This window comes from Symphalangus syndactylus, chromosome 8 (assembly GCF_028878055.3).
Source record: "Symphalangus syndactylus isolate Jambi chromosome 8, NHGRI_mSymSyn1-v2.1_pri, whole genome shotgun sequence".
In the NCBI taxonomy this organism is placed as follows: Eukaryota; Metazoa; Chordata; class Mammalia; order Primates; family Hylobatidae; genus Symphalangus; species Symphalangus syndactylus.
The window spans coordinates 25,561,159-25,581,532 of NC_072430.2; the positions used below are offsets into that span (position 1 = coordinate 25,561,159).

Sequence of the window (20,374 nt, forward strand, 5' to 3'; positions counted from 1 at the left end):
TCAAGCGATTCTCCTGCCTCAGCCTCCTGAGTAGCTGGGATTACAGGAGCGCACCACCACGCCCAGCTAATTTTTGTATTTTAGTAGAGATGGGGTTTCACCATGTTGGTCAGGCTGGTCTCAAACTCCTGACCTCATGACCGCCTGCCTCGGCCTCCCAAAGTGCTGGGATTCAGGTGTGAGCCACGGCGCCCAGCCTACTTGGTCATTTTTAAAGAGAGTCAGGACAATGCAGCTGAAAGGAAAGGACTTTTCTTTAGTTCAGTTCCTCATTTCATTATTTTGCTTGCAGTATTGCAAAGAAAATTTCTGATAATCTAATGAGAACTTTGGAGAGACTCTTAAGTAAATGAAAGTTTGTTGTTGGAAACTAGGTATGTTAGCAAAATCTTAGTTATGTTTCATTGTTGATATTTTCCAAACTGAGTCAGGTTATCATTAAACCTAACTCTTTGAAAGGACTTCTTGGTGTACCTCTCTTCCCAGGGTTGAGGATATATAAGTATCTTCCTAACAAAGATGCCTGTCATTAGGAACAAGCTTTTTAGAACTGGCTTTGTAGTATGCAATAGGAGTTTTTATCAAAGATATCTAAGAACTAAAATAAATTTGAGGAAATTTAAGATACTTGTGGTTCTTCTGAAAAAGTGTACGTTGAAGTATTAGGTATAGTATTTTTTAAAGGAGGGTTTATTGATATTTAAGTTTAGGTGCACATATATAAATGCAGACAGTAATGAGCAGTTAAATGTAACAGTTTGGGGATTTAGGGAGCTTTTAATTTTTTTATATTTGCTGCTGCTTAATTATACTTTGTCATCTTTAAAGACAACTAGTTAAGTATATAGGTGTGTCTTGCAATCATTTCTAAACTCGGTCTTTATAGGCTAGATATCACATCTATCAATTTCCTTGGCCTTACTAAGTTCCTTGGATCTTACATTGTAGCCCTTTAGCTCATACTTTTACATTGTTTGAGGGTGTTTTGTTGTTCTTGCTAAAAACATGGAAATCTTAAAAAGGAATGAAATAAAGCTTTATTATAGAGGCATTTATTCAATTATTAGTTACAAGGTAAACTAAACTAACATTTCCTGGAAATGTTAATGAAGGTTAGAGATGTGAGTGGAAGCAGAATGTGCTTTACATTGAAAATCCAGTGGCAATGCCAACTTGGCCTATCCTAAAAGCTTTCTCCACTCTACTTGACTTGACTTCCAAGATCTTACTGGTAAAATTTTGAAAGCAGCTTTTTACTCAACAGCAAAGAATAGTGGTTGGATATTTTTGATGCAGGTTTCTTTTAAGGAATGGATTTGAGTGGTAATAATACAAAGTTCTTGATATAAAAATGTAAGAGCAAATGGAAATAAGGACCAAAACAAAAAGACCACTAGAACCTCCTTCTATCTACCCCAGCAGTTTCTGGATAGAAGTGCTCTTGAGGAAGTGCAGTGGTGCCATCTACATTCCTTTGTCTTAGTGAATTTCAGGAAAGGAGTTTTTCACTCACCTAGGAACTACAGTCAGACAAGAGGGGTCAGTGTGTGTGTGTTTGTGTGTTATGGTAGGACACAAGTCTCCACAAAGCCCGCAAAGTTGGAGTACAAATTCTTAAAATAGTAATACTCCTGCCTTAATTATTACAAGTTTAAAATGTGGTCTATTAGCATGAGCTCTAAAGTACTGATTTTTATTCCTAAAAAATGGAAATGCCTCAGTAAGTTCCTTTGCCAAATAACCTTAAAAATACAAACTGAAAATATTGTTTTGGGAAAATAAACCCTTGTTAGGCTTTGACTTATCACACAGAAAGATGCCTCTTAGTGTTTAAAATGTCTTAGTTCACCATGAGTATGTTTTTTAAAATATTCAGTAGTTTAAAAAATAAAATGCAATTATTATTCTATAAACTATTTAGAAACTCCCTGCCCAGAGTGTTTCTTAAGAAAGATACACTCTTAAATAAGTTGCATTGTTAAGGCAGTTAATAATCAACTGTACCTAATTGGGCATTCACTTGTGGACCTCTTTTCTGCCAACTAAAGAAAAATTGAGCTGCTTTACTCCTCTGCCTTCCCACCCAGAAACCGTGTCAGCATGGTTGCCTGGCTACCTGCTCATGAAGGACTTGATTAATAGCAAATTGGCAATTTAACGAGCCACTTCCATGATCTCCAAAGAAACCAAAATACAAACACAATATTTAATCTTGCCAACCGAAGACGATGTGACTGCATGAAGTGAGTATGCTTTTTTGCACTGTTTACAATAACTGGGGCATTAACTTACTGATAATTCCATTTAGGTAAAGAGGGCTTTGTTGAAGTCTAGCTGTCTGAGTATATTTGTGTCTTGATGAATGGTGACTTAAGTAACTCCCCATACCTCAAGATGTAAATATACCTTTTAATCTGTAAGTTAAAGCCTAATTAATTATGAAAATGAAAACTAGAAAAAAATTAAAAAGCATACTCGCTACAACAAGCATAGAGGACCACATTTTAAATAACATCCTCTAAATTTATTTTTAAACTATGGCAAGGCAAATTTTGGGTCATGCAGATTTTTGTGGGTTTATGGCCTTTCTACAGCCACATCCACAAATAAATAAAATTCCATGAACTACAATGCAAAATAGTAAGAGTGTCCAAAAATATTGAAGATCAAATTATACAGTGGATTGCCCTAATAAAACACTGGTTTTTTCTATTAAGGTAAATATAAAAGGTCATGTTGAATTTTTTCATCTTAAGTAGTGTGATAGGTTCATTCGTTTGTCTTAGCTCTTATTTTAGATCTAAATTACATTTTGGTCATTAGTAACTGGTTTATTTTCAGGATTTTTCTGGCTTTCTAAGACTTGTGTTCTATGATGACATATACTACTTTTAGAAGACATTTTTCTGATAACACTTTCATAATCCTTATCTTTAGGTTCACAGTTCCGGAAGTGCAAACATCATAAATAATTATTGATATGTGTTAGTTTTTTTTTGTTTGATGGTTATTTTTGTTTGGTAAGTCTAAAGTATGGAAGAGTGGTATGTGATTTAAACAACAATGCCTCTGTGTTTCAGGTGCCCTTCGTTTTAAGAGAAAGATTATTGGATTAAAAGATGAGTTTTACAACCGCTACATAATGAAAAGTTTTTTGTTTGAACCAGTAGTCAAAGCTTTTCTCAACAATGGATCCCGCTACAATCTGATGAACTCTGCCATAATAGAGATGTTTGAATTTATTAGAGTGGTAGGTTATGTATTTTTAATTAGAATTTTTGTTTTAATTGTTTGAGAAAATTGAATATGCATTACCTAGTATTTTGGCTTGAAATTATAATATTTGGAGAGATTTTTTTTTTTTTTTTTTAACGAAAGTACCAAAAGCCTGTGAGAGATTTGATTCAAGCTATATCTTACCTCTCAGCAGCTACAAATCTTTTATAGCAGGGGTCCTCAACCCCTTGGCCATGGACCAGTCCATAGCCTGTTAGGAACCAGGCTGCACAGCAGGAGGTAAGCTGCTGGCAAGCAGACATTACTGCCTGAGCTCTACCTCCTGTCAGATCAGCGGCAGCATTAGATTCTCCTAGGAGCATGAACCCTTTGGTTAACTGTGAGGTGGAACAATTTCATCCTGAAACCATGTCCCCCCACTCCCACCCCAGTTGGTGGAAAAATTGTCTTTCATGAAACCAAAAAGGTTAGGGACTGCTGCTTTGTAGGATGGTCACAGTAATCATTTTAAGAAAGCAAAACTACACTTGACAGATAAGCATTTGAATGTGTTTTTCTTAACTTACACATTTCTAAAGACCAATTTCATAATACTCTTTATTCTCTAGTAATGTAATAAGCTAGTGGTTCTCATTGATGCTGTGCAAATTTATTTGGCATGGCTTTTTGTTTGTTTTTTAGAGACAGGGTTTTGCTATGTTGCCCAGCTGGGCTCAAACGATCCTCCCACCTCAGCCTCACAAGTAATTGAGACTGTAGGTGCATACCACAGTACCTGGATGTCATGCTTTTTTTTAAAGTTGGGATAAAATAATATAAAACATTAAACTTGCTATTTTAACCATTTTAAAGTATACATTCACATTGTTGGCAGCCATCACCATTATTCATCTCCAGAACTTTTCTGTAACATGCTTTTTTGTGGGAGTGGGGGAGGGGGGTGGGGACAGAGTCTCACTCTGTCACCCAGGCTGAAGTGCAGTGGCATGATCTCGACTCACTGCACCTTCCACCTCCCAGGTTCATGTGATTCTTCTGCCTCAGCCTCTAGAGTAGTTGGGATTACAGACATGCGCCACCATACCCGGCTAATTTTTGTATTTTTAGTAGAGATAGGGTCTCACTATGTTGGCCAGGCTGGTCTCAACCTCCTGACCTCAGGTGATCTGCCCACCTCGGCCTCCCAAACTGCTGAGATTACAGGCGTGAGCCTCTTCACCCGGCCTGTGACATGGTTTTAAAATACGCATGGCTGTTGTGTGTTCTCTCTTGTAAGTGGGAACTAAACTTTGAGTACACACGGAAATAAAGGAAACAACAAGAGATACCAGAGCCACTTGAGGGTAGAGAGTAGGAGAAGGTGGGGATTGAAAAACTACCTATTGGGTACTGTGCTTACTACCTGGGTGATGAAATAAGCTATACACCAAACCCCTGTGACACGCAGTTTACCCATATAACAAATAATGCACATGGACCCCCTGAACCTAAAATAAAAATTAATTAATAAAACATATATGTCCATGGCCAGGGATAGTGGCTTATGCCTGTAATCCCAGCACTTTGGCAGGCCAAAGTGGGAGGATTGCTTTAGGCCAGGAGTTAGAGACTAGCTTGGGCAACATAACAAGACCCCATCTCTACAAAAATTTTTTGTTAAAACTTAGCCCCATATGGTGGTGCATGCCGATAGTCCTAGCTGCTCGGGAGGCTGAGGTGGGAGGATTGCTTGAGCCCAGGAGTTCAAGGCTGCGGTGAGCTATGATCATACCACTATATCTCAACCTGGGTGCCAGAGCGAGACCCCATCTCTAAAAGATACACATACCCGGCCCGCACATCAGAATCAGAATCACCTAGGGCAAGACCTGGGCATTTACTTTGTAAAGACCCATAGATAGCTGGGTGCAGTGGCTCGCACCTGTAATCCCAGCACTTTGGGAGGCCGAGGCAGGTGGATCACCTGAGGTCGGGAGTTCAAGACCAGCCTGACCAACATGGAGAAACCCCATCTCTACTAAAAATACAAAATTAGCCAGGCGTGGTGGTGCATGCATGTAATCCCAGCTACTCGGGAGGCTGAGGCAGGAGAATCACTTAAATCCAGGAGGCAGAGGTTGCAGTGAGCCGAGATCACGCCATTGCACTCCAGCCTGGGCAATAAGAGCAAAACTCCATCTCAAAAAAAAAAAAAAAAAAAAGACCCATAGATAAATTGGGGACTACTAGGACTACTATAGTAGCCAGTGTACGTTATTCCCTTTTTTATTGTTTGGTTATCTCTAAGATTATGTAATTTTATGAAATTAAGCTATTTTTGGTGGGTATGAATTGATTAAATTAAGCCTCATCTTGCTAAAATGACATTTTCCTATCATTTTTTCATTACTATTCTTTTCTGTAGGAAGATATAAAATCATTAACTGCTCATGTAATTGAAAATTACTGGAAAGCACTGGAAGATGTAGATTATGTACAGACATTTAAAGGATTAAAACTGAGATTTGAACAACAAAGAGAAAGGCAAGATAATCCCAAACTTGACAGGTAAATTACCGTATATTTAAACATATTCGTTCAGCATCAAGTTGTATGGTAGTGGCTTTATTGTTTATTTGATATTATTTGGCTTGACAAGAAACGGGGAAATCAGCAGATAGCAAATAGAAATTGTAGCTTCCTGTAAGGGTCAACATAAATGTTTCCCTGAAGATTTAGCTGGTTATTAGTATAGTACCTCAGGCATGTATCAAGCTAGATAATGGAAAAAAAAAAAAAAAAGACCAAACAGTGGAAGTGAGGCTTCATGTGTTCAAAATAGAATCAGAGCATTATATTACTTGCTTTGAATTTACAAGTTACTAAGGTTACAAATTATTCTTTAAAATTTTGTACATTAAATACCTGGATTTACATTGATATTTTAATATTTGTAAATTTCATGTTAATTCCCTATGTTAACAAGTTTAATACGTCATCTGTAACAGTACAATTAAGTCCATATATGATTGTATTTACTCTTTCTTCTCTACTCGTAGTATGCGTTCCATTTTGAGGAATCACAGATATCGAAGAGATGCCAGAACACTAGAAGATGAAGAAGAGATGTGGTTTAACACAGATGAAGATGACATGGAAGATGGAGAAGCTGTAGTGTCTCCATCTGACAAAACTAAAAATGATGATGATATTATGGATCCAATAAGTAAATTCATGGAAAGGAAGAAATGTATGTTGAAAAAAAAATGGGCAAGAGAAAATTAAGGCTTTCTTACTCTAGATTTATTCTTATTTCTTGACAAAATGATTATTTGCTTGGAATGTGTGATGGCATGGGGTTTAAAGACTCCATTGCTTTATGAGATGTGACTGAATAGCAGTGTTGTGCAGGCATAGACTAAGTTTTCTTAATTTGAGTTAAATAAGGAATATACTATTTCAGGAAGGGTAGGGATACTGAATATGATTCTGAAGGTTTCACTTCTCTGGAGTAAGATCCAATGAATGGAATTGTGGTTAGTATTTTGGTAAGCTTCATTTGTAAATTGAACTTCAATGTTTCTACCCAGCGTAGTAAGCTAGTTAAATGTGTTTTAGTGTTACCTCATTTGGGGAAATTTAAAAAAGAATGAGTATGGGGGACAACTATTGACAGTATTCTCATTTTTAGTAAAAGAAAGTGAGGAAAAGGAAGTGCTTCTGAAAACAAATCTTTCTGGACGGCAGAGCCCAAGTTTCAAGCTTTCCCTGTCCAGTGGAACGAAGACTAACCTCACCAGCCAGTCATCTACAACAAATCTGCCTGGTTCTCCGGGATCACCTGGATCCCCAGGATCTCCAGGCTCTCCTGGATCCGTACCTAAAAATACATCTCAGACGGCAGCTATTACTACAAAGGTACATTTTGGGCTCCCATTTTGCCCCCTTTTTTCCCAATTGAAGCTTTCTCAACAATAATTTTAACTAAGATTCCCTGCCACCTAGAACTAATTTAACATTCATGAACTACAGGATGAGGGCCCCCACCACTTGAACTTATATAAAGGTAGAGAAATTTCTGAAAGTTTTTTTATGACCAATCCAAGTCTGAATATAGTGTGAATTTTTACTTGGGTATTTTGCATTTTAGAACTGAAACTTCAAATTTGTATGTCAAAACATTTACAGAAATGTTTAAGGTTTTCAGTTATTCTTGAATAAATTTTCCTAACTAATACCCAGATAAAGCCTTTGTGGGGAAATGATAATCTAAATACCCGGATACTTCTAACTTTACTTTGCCAGTTAAGGTGTTTTTTTTTTTTTTTTTTTTTTTAGAAAACTAAACATCTACTGTCACTGACATTTCATATAAGAAAGGAACAAGGGCTGGGCTCGGTGGCTCACGCCTGTAATCCCAGCACTTTGGGAGGCTGAGGCGGGTGGGTCACGAGGTCAGGAGATCGACCATCCTGGCTAACATGGTGAAACCCCGTTTCTACTAAAAATACAAAAATTAGCTGGGCGTGGTGGCAGGCACCTGTAGTCCCAGCTACTCTGGAGGCTGAGGCAGGAGAATGGCGTGAACCTGGGAGGCAGAGCTTGCAGTGAGCCGAGATCGCTACTGCAACAGCGAGACTCCGTCTCAAAAAGGAACAAAATCTTAATAAGAAAAAGTATAGAAAACATGCAATCTCAGAATAAAACCAGTTTTGGGGGCTCCTTATGCCAACCACCCTTTTCTTTTGAGACATAATATATTTATTGATTATTGGGCTAGCAGACTAGCAGTTAAAAGACTGACATTTGGGAATCACTGATGTAAATCAGACACGTAATGCCCATTCAGTCTTTTTCTGGCATGAGCTGGAGATTCCTAACAGCCAAGAAGTGAATCTGAGACACGCCGAAATGAAGAGGCAGGCTTGAGAGCAGAGCAGTGTGAATTTCTCCCTTAGCGTCTAAATAAAGCAAGCGGCAGCCGAGCGCGGTGGCTCACGCCTGTAATCCCAGTGCTTTGGGAGTTCGAGGCGGGCGGATCACGAGGTCAGGAGATCTGAGACCATCCTGGCTAATACGGTGAAACCCCGTCTCTACTAAAAATACAAAAACATTAGCCGGGTGTGGTGGCGGGCGCCTGTAGTCCCAGCTACTCAGAAGGCTGAGGCAGGCGAATAGTGTGATCCCGGGAGGTGGAGCTTGCAGTGAGCTGAGATGGGGCCACTGCACTCCAGCCTGGGCGACAGAGTGAGACTCCGTCTCAAAAAATAAATAAATAAAGCAAGCGGCAGTGGTTTCTGGTGAAGGAGCAGGGCTAAAAGGAAACCCAGATGAAATGAGGAAGAGTCAGGGTAGAACTGCTTTCCTAACATCTAATAGAAAGCCTGTCTACCCTCATTTCTGGTTGTCTCTATCTGCTGCAGTTTTCATTTTGGTACTTTTTTGAGACAGAGTCTCAGTCTGTCACCCAGGCTGGAGTGCAGTGGTGTGATCTTAGCTCACTGCAATCTCCACCTTCCAGATTAAAGCGATTCTTGTGCCTCAGCCTCCCGAGTAGCTGGGATTACAGATGTGCACCACCACGCCTGGCTAATTTTTTAATTTTATTAGAGACAGGGTTTCACCATGTTAATTAACAGGCCAGGCTGGTCTCGAACGCCTGTCCTCATGTGATCCCTCTGCCTCAGCCTCCCAAAGTGCTGGAATTAGCCTCATTTTTATACTATTTTAGACTTTATGTTTAAAAAAACTTTAATATGCTATTAAGTCTTGAAACATTTTTTATTCATTTTCTAACTCCTGGGTAATTTGCTAGGATTATAAACTACTTAAATTTTTTTTGCTTTAGTTTGGGTGCAGTGGCTCATGCCTGTAATCCCAGCACTTTGGGAGTCCAAGGTAGGTGGATCGCCTGAGGTCAGGAGTTCAAGACCAGGCTGGCCAACATGACAAAACCCTGTCTCTAGTAAAAATACAAAAATTAGCCAGGCATGGTGGCGGGCGCCTGTAATCCCAGCTACTCGGGAAGCTGAGGCAGGGAGAATTGCTTGAACCCGGGAGGTGGAGGCTGCAGTGAGCCGAGATCACACCACTGCACTCCAGCCTGGGTGACATAGCGAGACTCCGACTTGGAAAAAAAATTTTTTTGCTTTAATTCTAATTAACTCAAAGTTTTCCCTTATTGTAAAAAAGTATGCATGTTTATTACTGGAAATTTAGAAAATATGTAAACATAATGAATTCAAGTTTAACGCAGTCCCACCACCCAGAAATAACCACCGTTACTACGTTGGTAGGATCTATTTTCTTTCTCTAGCCAGAAAACACCAGTGTGTTTATATGTTTTGTTTTCTGTTCTTTAAATAATCCTTATTTCTGAACAGGGAGGCCTCGTGGGTCTGGTAGATTATCCTGATGATGATGAAGATGATGATGAGGATGAAGATAAGGAAGATACGTTACCATTGTCAAAGAAAGCAAAATTTGATTCATAATAATGGCAACGGCCTAGGATCAGTACCTGTTGAAAAAAACTGGTTCTCCACCCCTCCCCCATACAAAATCCACAACAAAGCGCAGTGGTCTCTTGTGAATGACTGACACAGATCAGCCTCTTACACTTGACTTCTGCTCATCAAGTGCCAATTCAATGGAGCAGGAGGAGGGGATATCCTACATTTAGGGGAAAGACTTAAGCCTTTGAGCTCTCCAGCTTGGACCACACATTGCCCTTTTCTCAGGGAAGGAAATGGAAACAAAAAGCCAACAGGGCAGGGGTTTTGTAAGTGGAACTCTGGATTGACTGGTCAGTTGCTACAATCAGAATATGCTTTCTTGGACCATGTTTGAGACTCAGAAGAATGGGCCTTTCTGCCATAATTCTTCACTAGTCAAGAATGCCAGCAGTTTCTTTGTATAAAGAGACCTGCCTTTAAAATCATACATTCTGAACATTTTAGTCAAGCTACAACAGGTTTGGAAAACCTCTGTGGGGGAGGGGCGAGTATAAAGTTTTCCTCTTTTTTATCTGTTCCCTTTGCCCTTCAAACTGCAGATTTTTTTTTAAGTGGGGACTTCTCCCTACTTGATTAAAGATTGAGTGGAATTCTAGATGTGGTCATTTGTGTCATAATTTTTTTGTTTTATTTTGTTTTTGATTTTTTTTTTCCTCCCCTGAGTGTATGCTTAGTTGTTGAGTATATATATTTGGGACCATTAAAACTTTTTTTGATGTAATATAACCTAACGCGTTGTGCTGGTACCTGTTTTACCATGTGTAATTTTTGTTCTACATCACAGTTCTTAATTTGTTTAGAGTTTTATGAAAGATGGTATAGTTTTTATTGACAAAAGCAAAGTAATCTTACAACTATGTGCATACAAAAGCAATACTATTTTGTGACTAAATATTTTATATTAAAATTTACATCAGCAACTGTCGTGAGAATTCAGGGAAATAGAGTGGAATTTAAAACTTCAGTTTTGTTAAATCTAGAAACATGAAATTAGTATTCCAAAGAGATTCTGAAATTTCTTTTCTTGGGGAAATGACGGTACATTAAATCAAAATTGAGGATGGATGATTTAAAAACATTTGACTTTTGAATAATAAAAAGAAAAGTGAAGAGTAAGAGAAATTGTATTAGTTGTATGTTTCTTGTTTTTGTTTTTAACTACTCCCTTTGGAATACCAGTTTGACTTGTAAGTGGTGGTTTCTAAATAAATACCTGGCCAGAGGACCATCACCTGTCACCTTATTAAAACAGTATTTTTAAATAGGTTCTTTTTGTTGTCTGAGATGTGATCAAATTATTTCAAGGAAAATGAAACTAATTCTACTTACCCTCACTTTTTAAAGTGAAGAGCTTAGAACTTAAGAATATATTTTCACATGTGAATAAAACTTCATATCCAGGAAAGGATGCTATTTTAAGTATCATATACTTCAACTGAGTATCTAGCAAGCGCTGTGTGTTTCTCTGTCTTGTCTTGTTTATTCCTCAGTAAATTACAATGGTCGTACCAAAAACAAGACTATACTGCATAGTTGGATAGAAAACCAGAAAGTGTCAACTTGCTACAGTCATTAAAAGTTTTATTATTGGCTGATAATTTCTTTTAACAACAAAAACTTTGGGTGCTTAATTATGAGATTATATCTCACTACAGTATAGATCTAATTCGGAGGCACAAGTTTTGGCTATTAATAATTGAAGTTAATCAACTTATCTTGCAAATAAAGAGAAGAAAAACTCTTAGGATCTAAGCCAATTATATTATGTCTTCCTTTTTTACCTAGAAAGCCCCATGGTCAAGTAATGTTTCTGCCTTAAACATACAATTTAAAACTGACCTTTCTGGGTGATTCTTGAAACACTTGTCTTGGTATTCTGCAAGTTCTTAGACGGAGGGAAGAACTTGCATCAGTTGCTTTCATTTTGTGGTCCAGTATATTAACTGCTGGCCTTCCACAGTTAAGAGATGACTTTTCATCGATGGACTTTTGTGTTCCCTTAGTTATTCGTGATTATGGTTACTGAAATAGAAACCTGACACAAGTGTTCCTAAAACAGCAGGAGAAATGAGGTTAGAAACAGCTTGTCATCTTATGAAGGAATACTGTTAGAAAGAAATTGCTAGAAATACAACACTACACACAGTTCCATATGACTCAAAAGTCCATACTTTGTTTCACTCTGTCACCCAGTCTGGAGTGCAGTGGTATGACCATGGCTCACCGCAGTCTTGACCTCCCAGGCTCAACTGATCCTCCTGCCTCAGCCTCCCAAGTAGCTGGGACCAAAGGGACACCACCATGCCTAGGTAATTGGTTATTTTTTGTAGAGACAGGATCTCCCTATGTTGTCCTGTTCTCAAGTGGTCCTCCTGCCTTGGCCTCCCAAAGTGCTGTGATTACAGGTGTGAGCCATCATGCCTGACCAAAAGTCCAAACCCTTAATCATAGATACTATCTTGGTAACCGACAAGAATGTAGTTAAAAATTATTTCCCACCTTAACAATACCAATTGGTTCTTTCGGTCATTTTGCAGTGTTTAAAATGAAAACATTTTCATCTCCCAGAGTGAACTCAACAGTTTCTGAAAAAGATTTTGTAATTATTGCAGGAAACACCTTGACATCTTTTTAATAGAATGATGTGTCTTTTTTTCTGCCCAATTATACTCAGATCTTGCATCTAATTCTTCCCAGAACTCCAATTTGCAAGTCAATCTTTTTGAATTTGGAAATGCAGGGGAGGCATGGAGCAGGGGAAAACATTCCCTACTATTTGTTCTTAATTAACAATTGGTCATTGTAAAGGCTGCAAGATTAGAATGGCAACAAGTTTAAACTGGAAGATTTAAGTGGAAATTTTTTCAGGTTGTCAGCAAATTTCTGATATTTAACCATAAATAACTGCTAAAGCAGCGCTGTCAGAGTTCCTTTTGGAGGAAAATTTAGGCCTTCAAAATTCTTTTATTCAGATTATATTAAATTTTTCTGACAATGTTATTTCAAGAAAGATTATAGACATTTTTATGTATGGACTTATCTACCATTACACTGGGGCTTTGAGAGCATATGAGGAAATGAGTCATCAGTGTGTTATGATTCCCAATGCTAATTCAGTTTTTATTTCTTTAGCCTTAATACCTTATTTTGGCTTTGTAGAATGATAAATCTGAAAGAAAACTGTAGAGATCCTCTTTTCAGCTAAGTATGTTAACGCTGGAGTCAAATGTCTCGTTTCTTCAAATAGTTCTTGTTGGAGACACAACGTTCCTTGACCCTTTTTCAGTCTCCTGGATAAAAGGTTCTTCCATGGACTCAGAGGAAATAGTGTTTACTTCAACATGATGCCAGATAGGCTTTTGTTTATTTAATTTCCTCTGCCTCCTACCATTTCAAAGAAAGTGCTCTGGTATAAGTAACATCCTACCTGCAGATTTATTGGATCCTTTTTCGTTCTCTATTATTTGACACTGAGGCAGCATTAGCTACCAACCACTGTTTTTTTGATATCTTTGTCTTGGTTTCTACACATGTTTTAACTTTTTTTTTTTTTTTTTGGAGATGGGGCCTCACTCTGTTGCCCAGGCTGGAGTGCAGTGGGGGCGAGCACAGCTCACTGCAGCCTCCACCTCCTGGGTTCAAGCAATCCTCTTGTCTCAGCCTCCCGAGTAGCTGGAACTAGTTATGTGACACCACGCCTGGCTGATTTTTGTATTTTTTTGTAGAGACTGGATTTCACTATGTTGCCCAGAGTGGTGGTGATTAAGAGACAGGGTCTCGCTCTGTTGCCGAGGCTGGAATGCAGTGGCACAATCATCACTCATTACAGCCTTGAACTGGCCTCAAGCAATCCTCCTGCCTCAGCCTCTCTAATAGCCAGGACTCTCTAGTAGCTGGGACTACAGGTGTGTGCCACCATGGGTTTTGTTTGTTTGTTTTAAGAGATGGGATCTCACTATGTTGCCCAGGGCAGTCTCAAATTTGATGTCTCCATTCTCTACCCCTTCAATGCTGGGATTCATTGGGGTTCCACCTTTGTGCAGTCAACTTCCCAAGCTCTGACCAGACCACATTTCTTGTTAGGTCCTCGACACAATCATGCTGTGCCCTAAAGGATCTGCCCTTACCTGCACTGTGCCCCTTTTCGTGAGTGCTCTTTTCTCTGCCTTGACTGCTGATGAACTTAAATTCTTTCAACATTCAAAAGTGATCCCCTGATACCCCCACTCCTTTCTTGAAGGAAGGGGCTATATCCTTTTCAACTTTGTATCCCTAGCATATAGCATGATACTGAACCCACAGGCAGATTTGGGGTAATCTGAGTAAATGAAGGAAAGACTGAATAATGTGCACACAGAATACAGACTAGGAAAGCAGCTGATGCTCTTAAACAGTCAAGAGTTTGACTTATTCTTGACCACGAAATTTCCTATCCTTTGTACCCATGAGCCATAGGGTAATTCTTTTTTCTTTTGTTAATGAACTGCAGCTAGAAAGAGACCTTGGGGTAATTCTAAAAGCCCAAAATACCCCCTTGGCATAACATTTGTTGAATCAACAATTCCTACAATCCCACTTCTTTAAGCTTTCCTGGTTTATTCATCTCTGCCCCAGCACCTCTAACTCCTTAGCTCAGCGTTCATTTTGGTCATAGGTCTTTACCCCTAAGTAGGACTTTCATCACCAGATCTAGTATGAGCTGGTTAGTTCCTCAATACCTGGGCCACAGGCCAGTAGCAGTCCATGGTTAGGAACTGGGCCACACCACAAGATGTGAGCAGCAGGTGAACGAGCGAAGCTGTATCTGTATTTACAGCCACTCCCTATTGCTTGCTAATTTACCACCTGAGCTCCACCTGTGAGATCAGCAGTGGCATTAGATTCTTATAGGACCGCAACCCTATTGTGAACTGCACAGGCGAGGGATCTGTCACTGTCTCCCATCACCCCCAGATGGGACGGTCTGGTTGCAGGAAAATAAGCTTGGGGCTCCCACTCATTCTACATTATGGTGAGTTGTATAATTATCTCATATATTACAATGCAATAATAGAAATAAAGTACACAATAAACGTAAGTGCACTTGAATCATCCCAAAACCATCCTGCCACCCACCCTGGTCTGTGGAAGAATTGTCTTCTATGAAACCAGTCCCTGGTACCAAAAAGGTTGGGGACCACTGCTCTAAAGGAAGGTGAGGTAATAATAATACTTTATTAACCAACCTCCAAGATAATTCTGATTGGCTTATACTGTGAGAGGTAAAAATCTCCAAAACTAAGAGCCCAGAAATATTTGGCCTTTGGAATGCTTGGGGTGGCTTTCAACAAGGTAGAAAATGAGGAATTAATGAAAACTTTTAACCCAAAACCCCCAATTCAAGCCCTTCAAGGGCCTACTTTGGAAGACTGGAATGGGATAGGGGGTTGGGGTGCAAAATAAAAGAAGCTAAATCAGCACTCAGGAAATCCCACAATATGTGTTCCAGGCTTGTATATTGATTGATAAATTGATTCTAAGAACGTTTTTCCTGGTAAGACAGCAGTGAAAAGTGGACAAAGTGGAATAGCAAGAGCATAGAAAGGCCTGGGTTTAAATTCTTACTCTGCTAGTAAGATCTTAGGCAAGCTCCTTTAGCCTTGGTTTTCTCATTTCTAATAGGAATAATATCCACAAAACAACATGAGGGCTGTGGAATATATGTATATATAAAACAGCTATCCCAATGGTAGGTACTCAATAAGTAGTAGCTATTTAATATATATTAATATAGTCCAAACAAGTCTGAAAATTACCTACTTTTAGGAGTCATTCATAGTGGGAATTAATATATTTATTAAGATTATACATCCATAAATGGCTGAGTGAGGAACTTGGCAAATCTCTCCCCAAATAGCAATGTTAAAACAGCAAAATTGCCCGGGCACAGTGGCTCACACCTGTAATCCCAACACTTTGGAAGGCCAAGGCAAGAGAATTGCTTGAGCCCAGGAGTTTGAGACCAGCCTGGGCAACATGGCAAAACCCTGTCTACAAAAAATACGAAAATTAGCTGGGCATGATGGTGTGCCTGTAGTCCCAGCTATCTGGAGGCTGAGGTGGGAGGATCACTTAAGCGGGGGAGATTGAGGCTGCAGACAGCCATGATCTCACCACTGCACTCCAGCCTGGGTGACAGAGACCCTGTCTCAAAAAACAAAACAGCAAAATTGCCAAAACCAACCATTTCAGAACTGTAGAAATCAACCAAAGACATATAACAAATTAAGAAAAGTTAAGAATCTTGATGGGCCGGTTGCAGTGGCTCACACCTGTAATCCCAGCACTTGGGGAGGCCGAGGCAGGCAGCTTGCTTGAGCTCAGGAGTTCGAGACCAGCCTGTCCAACATGGTGAAACCCCACCTCTACAAAAAATACAAAAATTAGCTGGGCATGGTGGCACATCCCTGTACTTCCAGATACTGCGGAGGTTGAGGTAGGAGGATCACCTCAGCCCAGGGAGTCAAAGCTGCAACAAGCTGTAATCATGCCACTGTACTCCCACTTGGGTGACAGAGTGAGACCCTGTCTCAAAAAATAATAATCTTGGGTAAGAACAGTGGGAGTCTATCTAGAATTTTGGCCCGGGGCTACTCCATACCCCGAAGCTACTCCCATCCCCCGAAGCCACCTTACTTCCCCACTCCCAACCCCTCAGCTCAACCAGCTAGGTAGATTCTACTAAGCAGGACAGACTTCATTTGGAGTGGAGGGAAAAAACACATCCCTGGTTGTTCACAGAAGCAGTAGCTTGACCAAGAAAAAAAAGAAGACTCAGATTATTAACATCAGAAATAAAAGACATTTGGTTGGGACATTACTACCAACCTTGAAGATTGGTAGTGTGAATAATTGAATGCCAGTAAATTAGGTAACTCAGATGAAATGGAGACATTCTTAGAGACAAACTTCTGAAACTAACTCAAGAAGAAACACTATTTGAAGAGATCTATAACAAGTGAAAAGATTGAATTAGTAATCCAAAAGACTATCCCACACACAAGAAAATCCTGGAGTCCAGATGGCTTCATTACTGAATTTTACCAATTCTTCACAAACTTCCAAAAAACAGAAGAGGAGGGATCACTTCCCAAGTCATTCTGTGAGATCAGTATTACCCTAATAACAAAATCCAGACAAAGATATCACAAGAAGAGGAAGCTACAAAATACCTCTGGATAAGGCCGGGCACGGTGGCTCATGCCTGTAATCCCAGCACTTTGGGAGGCCAAGGTGGGTAGATTACGAGGTCAGGAGATCGAGACCACGGTGAAACCCCATCTCTACTAAAAATGCAAAAAAAAATTAGCTTGGTGTGGTGACAGGCGCCTGTAGTCTCAGCTACTCGGGAGGCTGAGGCAGGAGAATGGCGTGAACCTGGGAGGCGGAGCTTGCAGTGAGCCGAGATTGTGCCACTGCACTCCAGCCTGGGCGACAGCGAGACTCTGTCTCAAAAAAAAAAAAAAAATCTCTGGATATGGTTGCAAAAATTCTCAACTAAATACTAGGACACTGAATCCAGCAACAAAGAATTATATACCATGACCAAGTGGGATTTATCCTAGGAATGCATGGTTGGTTTAACATCTCTAAATCAATTAATGTAATAAGCCGTATCAAAAGATTAAAATACGAAACCACATGATTATCTCAATAAATGCAGAAAAAGCATTTGACAAAATTCAACACCATTTCATGATAAAAACGCTACACAAACTCAACCAGATAAAGAGCATCTAAGAAAAATCTAGAGTTAACATGATAATGGTGAAAGACTAGATGTTTTCCACCTAAAATCAGAAACAAGAAGTGTCTCTTGCCTCTTCAACATGGTACTGCAGGTATTAGCCAATTTAGGTAAAACAATTAAATGAAAAGCATCAGATCAGAAAGGAAAAAGTAGCTGGGTGCAGTGGCTCACCCCTGTGATGCCAGCACTTTGGAAGTCCAAGGAGGGTGGATGGCTTAAGCCCAGGAGTTCCAGACCAGCCTGGCCAACATGGCAAAACCCCTTCTCTACAAAAAATATTTAAAAAAATTAGTAGCCAAGTGTAGTTGTGCATGTCTGTAATCCCAGCTACTCCGGAGGCTGAGGCAGGAGAATCACTTGAACCTAGGAGGCGGAGGTTGCAGTGAGCTGAGATCGCACCATTGCCCTTCAGCCTGGGCAACAGAGTGAGACTCCATCTCAAAAAAAAAAAAAAAATTAGCTGGACATGGTGGCATGCACCTGTTGGTCCCAGCTACTCAAAAGGCTGAGGTGGGAGAATCACTTGAGCCCAGGAGGCAGAGGAGATTGCAGTCAGCCAAGAGCACACCGCCATACTCCAGCCTGGGCAACAGAGCGAGACCCTGCCTCAAAAAAAAAAAAAAAAGTGGAAGAAGTAAAGCTGTTTGTAGATGTTTGTGGATGCCATGATCTTGCACGCAAAGTCCTAGGGAATTCATACAAAACTTTTAGAACTATAAGCAGGTTCAGCAAAGTTGCAGATGTAACATCAACATACAAAAATCAGTTGTATTTCTGGGGCTGGGCGCGGTGGCTCACGTCTGTAATCCCAGCACTTTTGGGAGGCCAAGGCAGGCAGATCACGAGGTCAGGAGATCGAGACCATCCTGGCTAACACGGTGAAACCCTATCTCTACTAAAAAATACAAAAAAGTAGCCGGGCATTGTGGCGGGTGCCTGTAGTCCCAGCTACTCGGGAGGCTGAGGCAGAAGAATGGCATGAACCTGGGAGGTGGAGCTTGTAGTGAGCCAAGATCGTGCCACTGCACTCCAGCCTGGGCAACAGAGCGAGACTCCGTCTCAAAAAAAAAAAAAAAAAAGGCTGGGCGCGGTGGTTCATGCCTGTAATCCCAGCACTTTGGGAGGCCAAGGCGGGCAGATGACCTGAGGTTGGGATTCACGACCAGCCTGACCAACATGGAGAAACCCCATCTCTACTAAAAATACAAAGTTAACTGGGCATGATGGCGCATACCTGTAATCCTAGCTACTTGAGAGGCTGAGGCAGGAGAATCGCTTGAACCTGGGAGGCGGAGGTTGTGATGAGCTGAGATCACGCCATTACACTCCAACCTGGGCAACAAGAGACTCAAAAAAAAAAAAAAAAAAAAGTTGTATTTCTATACACTTGCAATGAATAATCTGAAAATTAAGACAATTCCATTTACAATAGCATAAAGAAAAATAAGATACAAACATACTTAACAAAAGAAGTCCAAAGTTTATACCCTGAAAGCTAAAAAACATTGTTGAAAGAAATTAAAGTTTTGTTTGTTTGTCTGGGGACAGAGTCTTGCTCTGTCACCCAGGCTGGAGTGCAGTGGCACGATCTCAGCTCACTGCAACCTCCACCTCTTAGGTTCAAGCGATTCTCGTGCCTCAGCCTCCAGAGTAGCTGGGATTACAGGTGCACTCCACTACACCAAGCTGTTTTTTTGTATTTTTAGTAGAGATGGGGTTTCTCCATGTTAGCCAGGCTGGTCTCAAACTCTGGCCTCAAGTGATCCGCCTGCCTCAGTCTCCCAAAGTGCTAGAATTACAGGCATGAGCCACCAGGCCTGGCCAAAATTAAAGATTTAAATAAATAGAAATGCATCCCATGTTTATGGATTGAAAGATTAATATTGTTAAAATGGCAATATTCCACAACTTGATCCACAGACAGAATGCAATATCCATCAGAATCACTAGCTGACTTATTTGTAGATGTTGAAAAGCTGCTTCTAGAATTCATCTGGAACTGCAAAGGTCTCAAAATAGCTAAAACAATCTTAAAAAAAAAAAAAAAAAAAAAAAGAAGTCGTAGGAGGACCCACACTTCCAACTTTCAAAACTTACTACAAAGCAAGAGTAATCAAGACAGTGTCGTACTAGCATATAAAATAGAGATCAATTGAAATGGAAGAGCCGGGCGCGGTGGCTCACGCTTGTAATCCCAGCACTTTGGGAGGCCGAGGCGGGCGGATCACGAGGTCAGGAGATCGAGACCACGGTGAAACCCCGTCTCTACTAAAAATACAAAAAAATTAGCCGGGCGTGGTGGCGGGCGCCTGTAGTCCCAGCTACTCGGAGAGGCTGAGGCAGGAGAATGGCGTGAACCCAGGAGGCGGAGCTTGCAGTGAGCCGAGATCGTGCCACTGCACTCCAGCCTGGGCGACAGAGCGAGACTCCGTCTCAAAAAAAAAAAAAAAAAAAAAAAAAAAAAGAAATGGAAGAGAGAGTTCAGAAATAAAACCATGTGTCTATGGTCAACTGATTTGCAACACGGATATTGTTACAAGCTGAATTGAGTACACCTAAAATTCGCATGTTGAAGTCCTAACCCCCAGTCCCTCAGAGTGTGATGGTATTTGGAGACAGGGTCTTTAAAGAGGTAACTAGTGGCGTGTGCCTGTAGTCCCTGCTACTTGGGAGGCTGAGGCAGGAGAATCGCTTGAACCCAGGAGGCAGAGGCTGCAGTGAGCCAAGATCGTGCCACTGCACTCCAGCCTGGCGAAAGAGCAAGACTCTGTCTCAAAAAAAAAAAAAAAAAAAAAAAAGTACCTAAATTGAGTCATTGGGGTATACTTTTAAGAAGAGCAAATTAGGACACAGA

General features: G+C 40.3%; 1 protein-coding gene across 4 annotated transcripts in view; it reads left to right on the plus strand.

Moving 5' to 3' along the window:
- PPP4R3A (protein phosphatase 4 regulatory subunit 3A) overlaps positions 1–10,853 on the plus strand; it is a 53,174-nt gene extending 42,321 nt beyond the window's left edge. For all 4 annotated transcript variants that reach the window (XM_055288409.2, XM_055288410.2, XM_055288411.2 and 1 more), the window contains exons 12-16: positions 3,081–3,250; positions 5,642–5,784; positions 6,276–6,466; positions 6,908–7,134; positions 9,600–10,853. In XM_055288409.2, the coding sequence (XP_055144384.2) occupies positions 3,081–3,250; positions 5,642–5,784; positions 6,276–6,466; positions 6,908–7,134; positions 9,600–9,710 (842 nt within the window). In that variant the 3' untranslated portion in view covers positions 9,711–10,853. The remainder of the gene's footprint in view (positions 1–3,080; positions 3,251–5,641; positions 5,785–6,275; positions 6,467–6,907; positions 7,135–9,599) is intronic.
- The last annotated feature ends 9,521 nt before the right edge of the window (positions 10,854–20,374 follow it).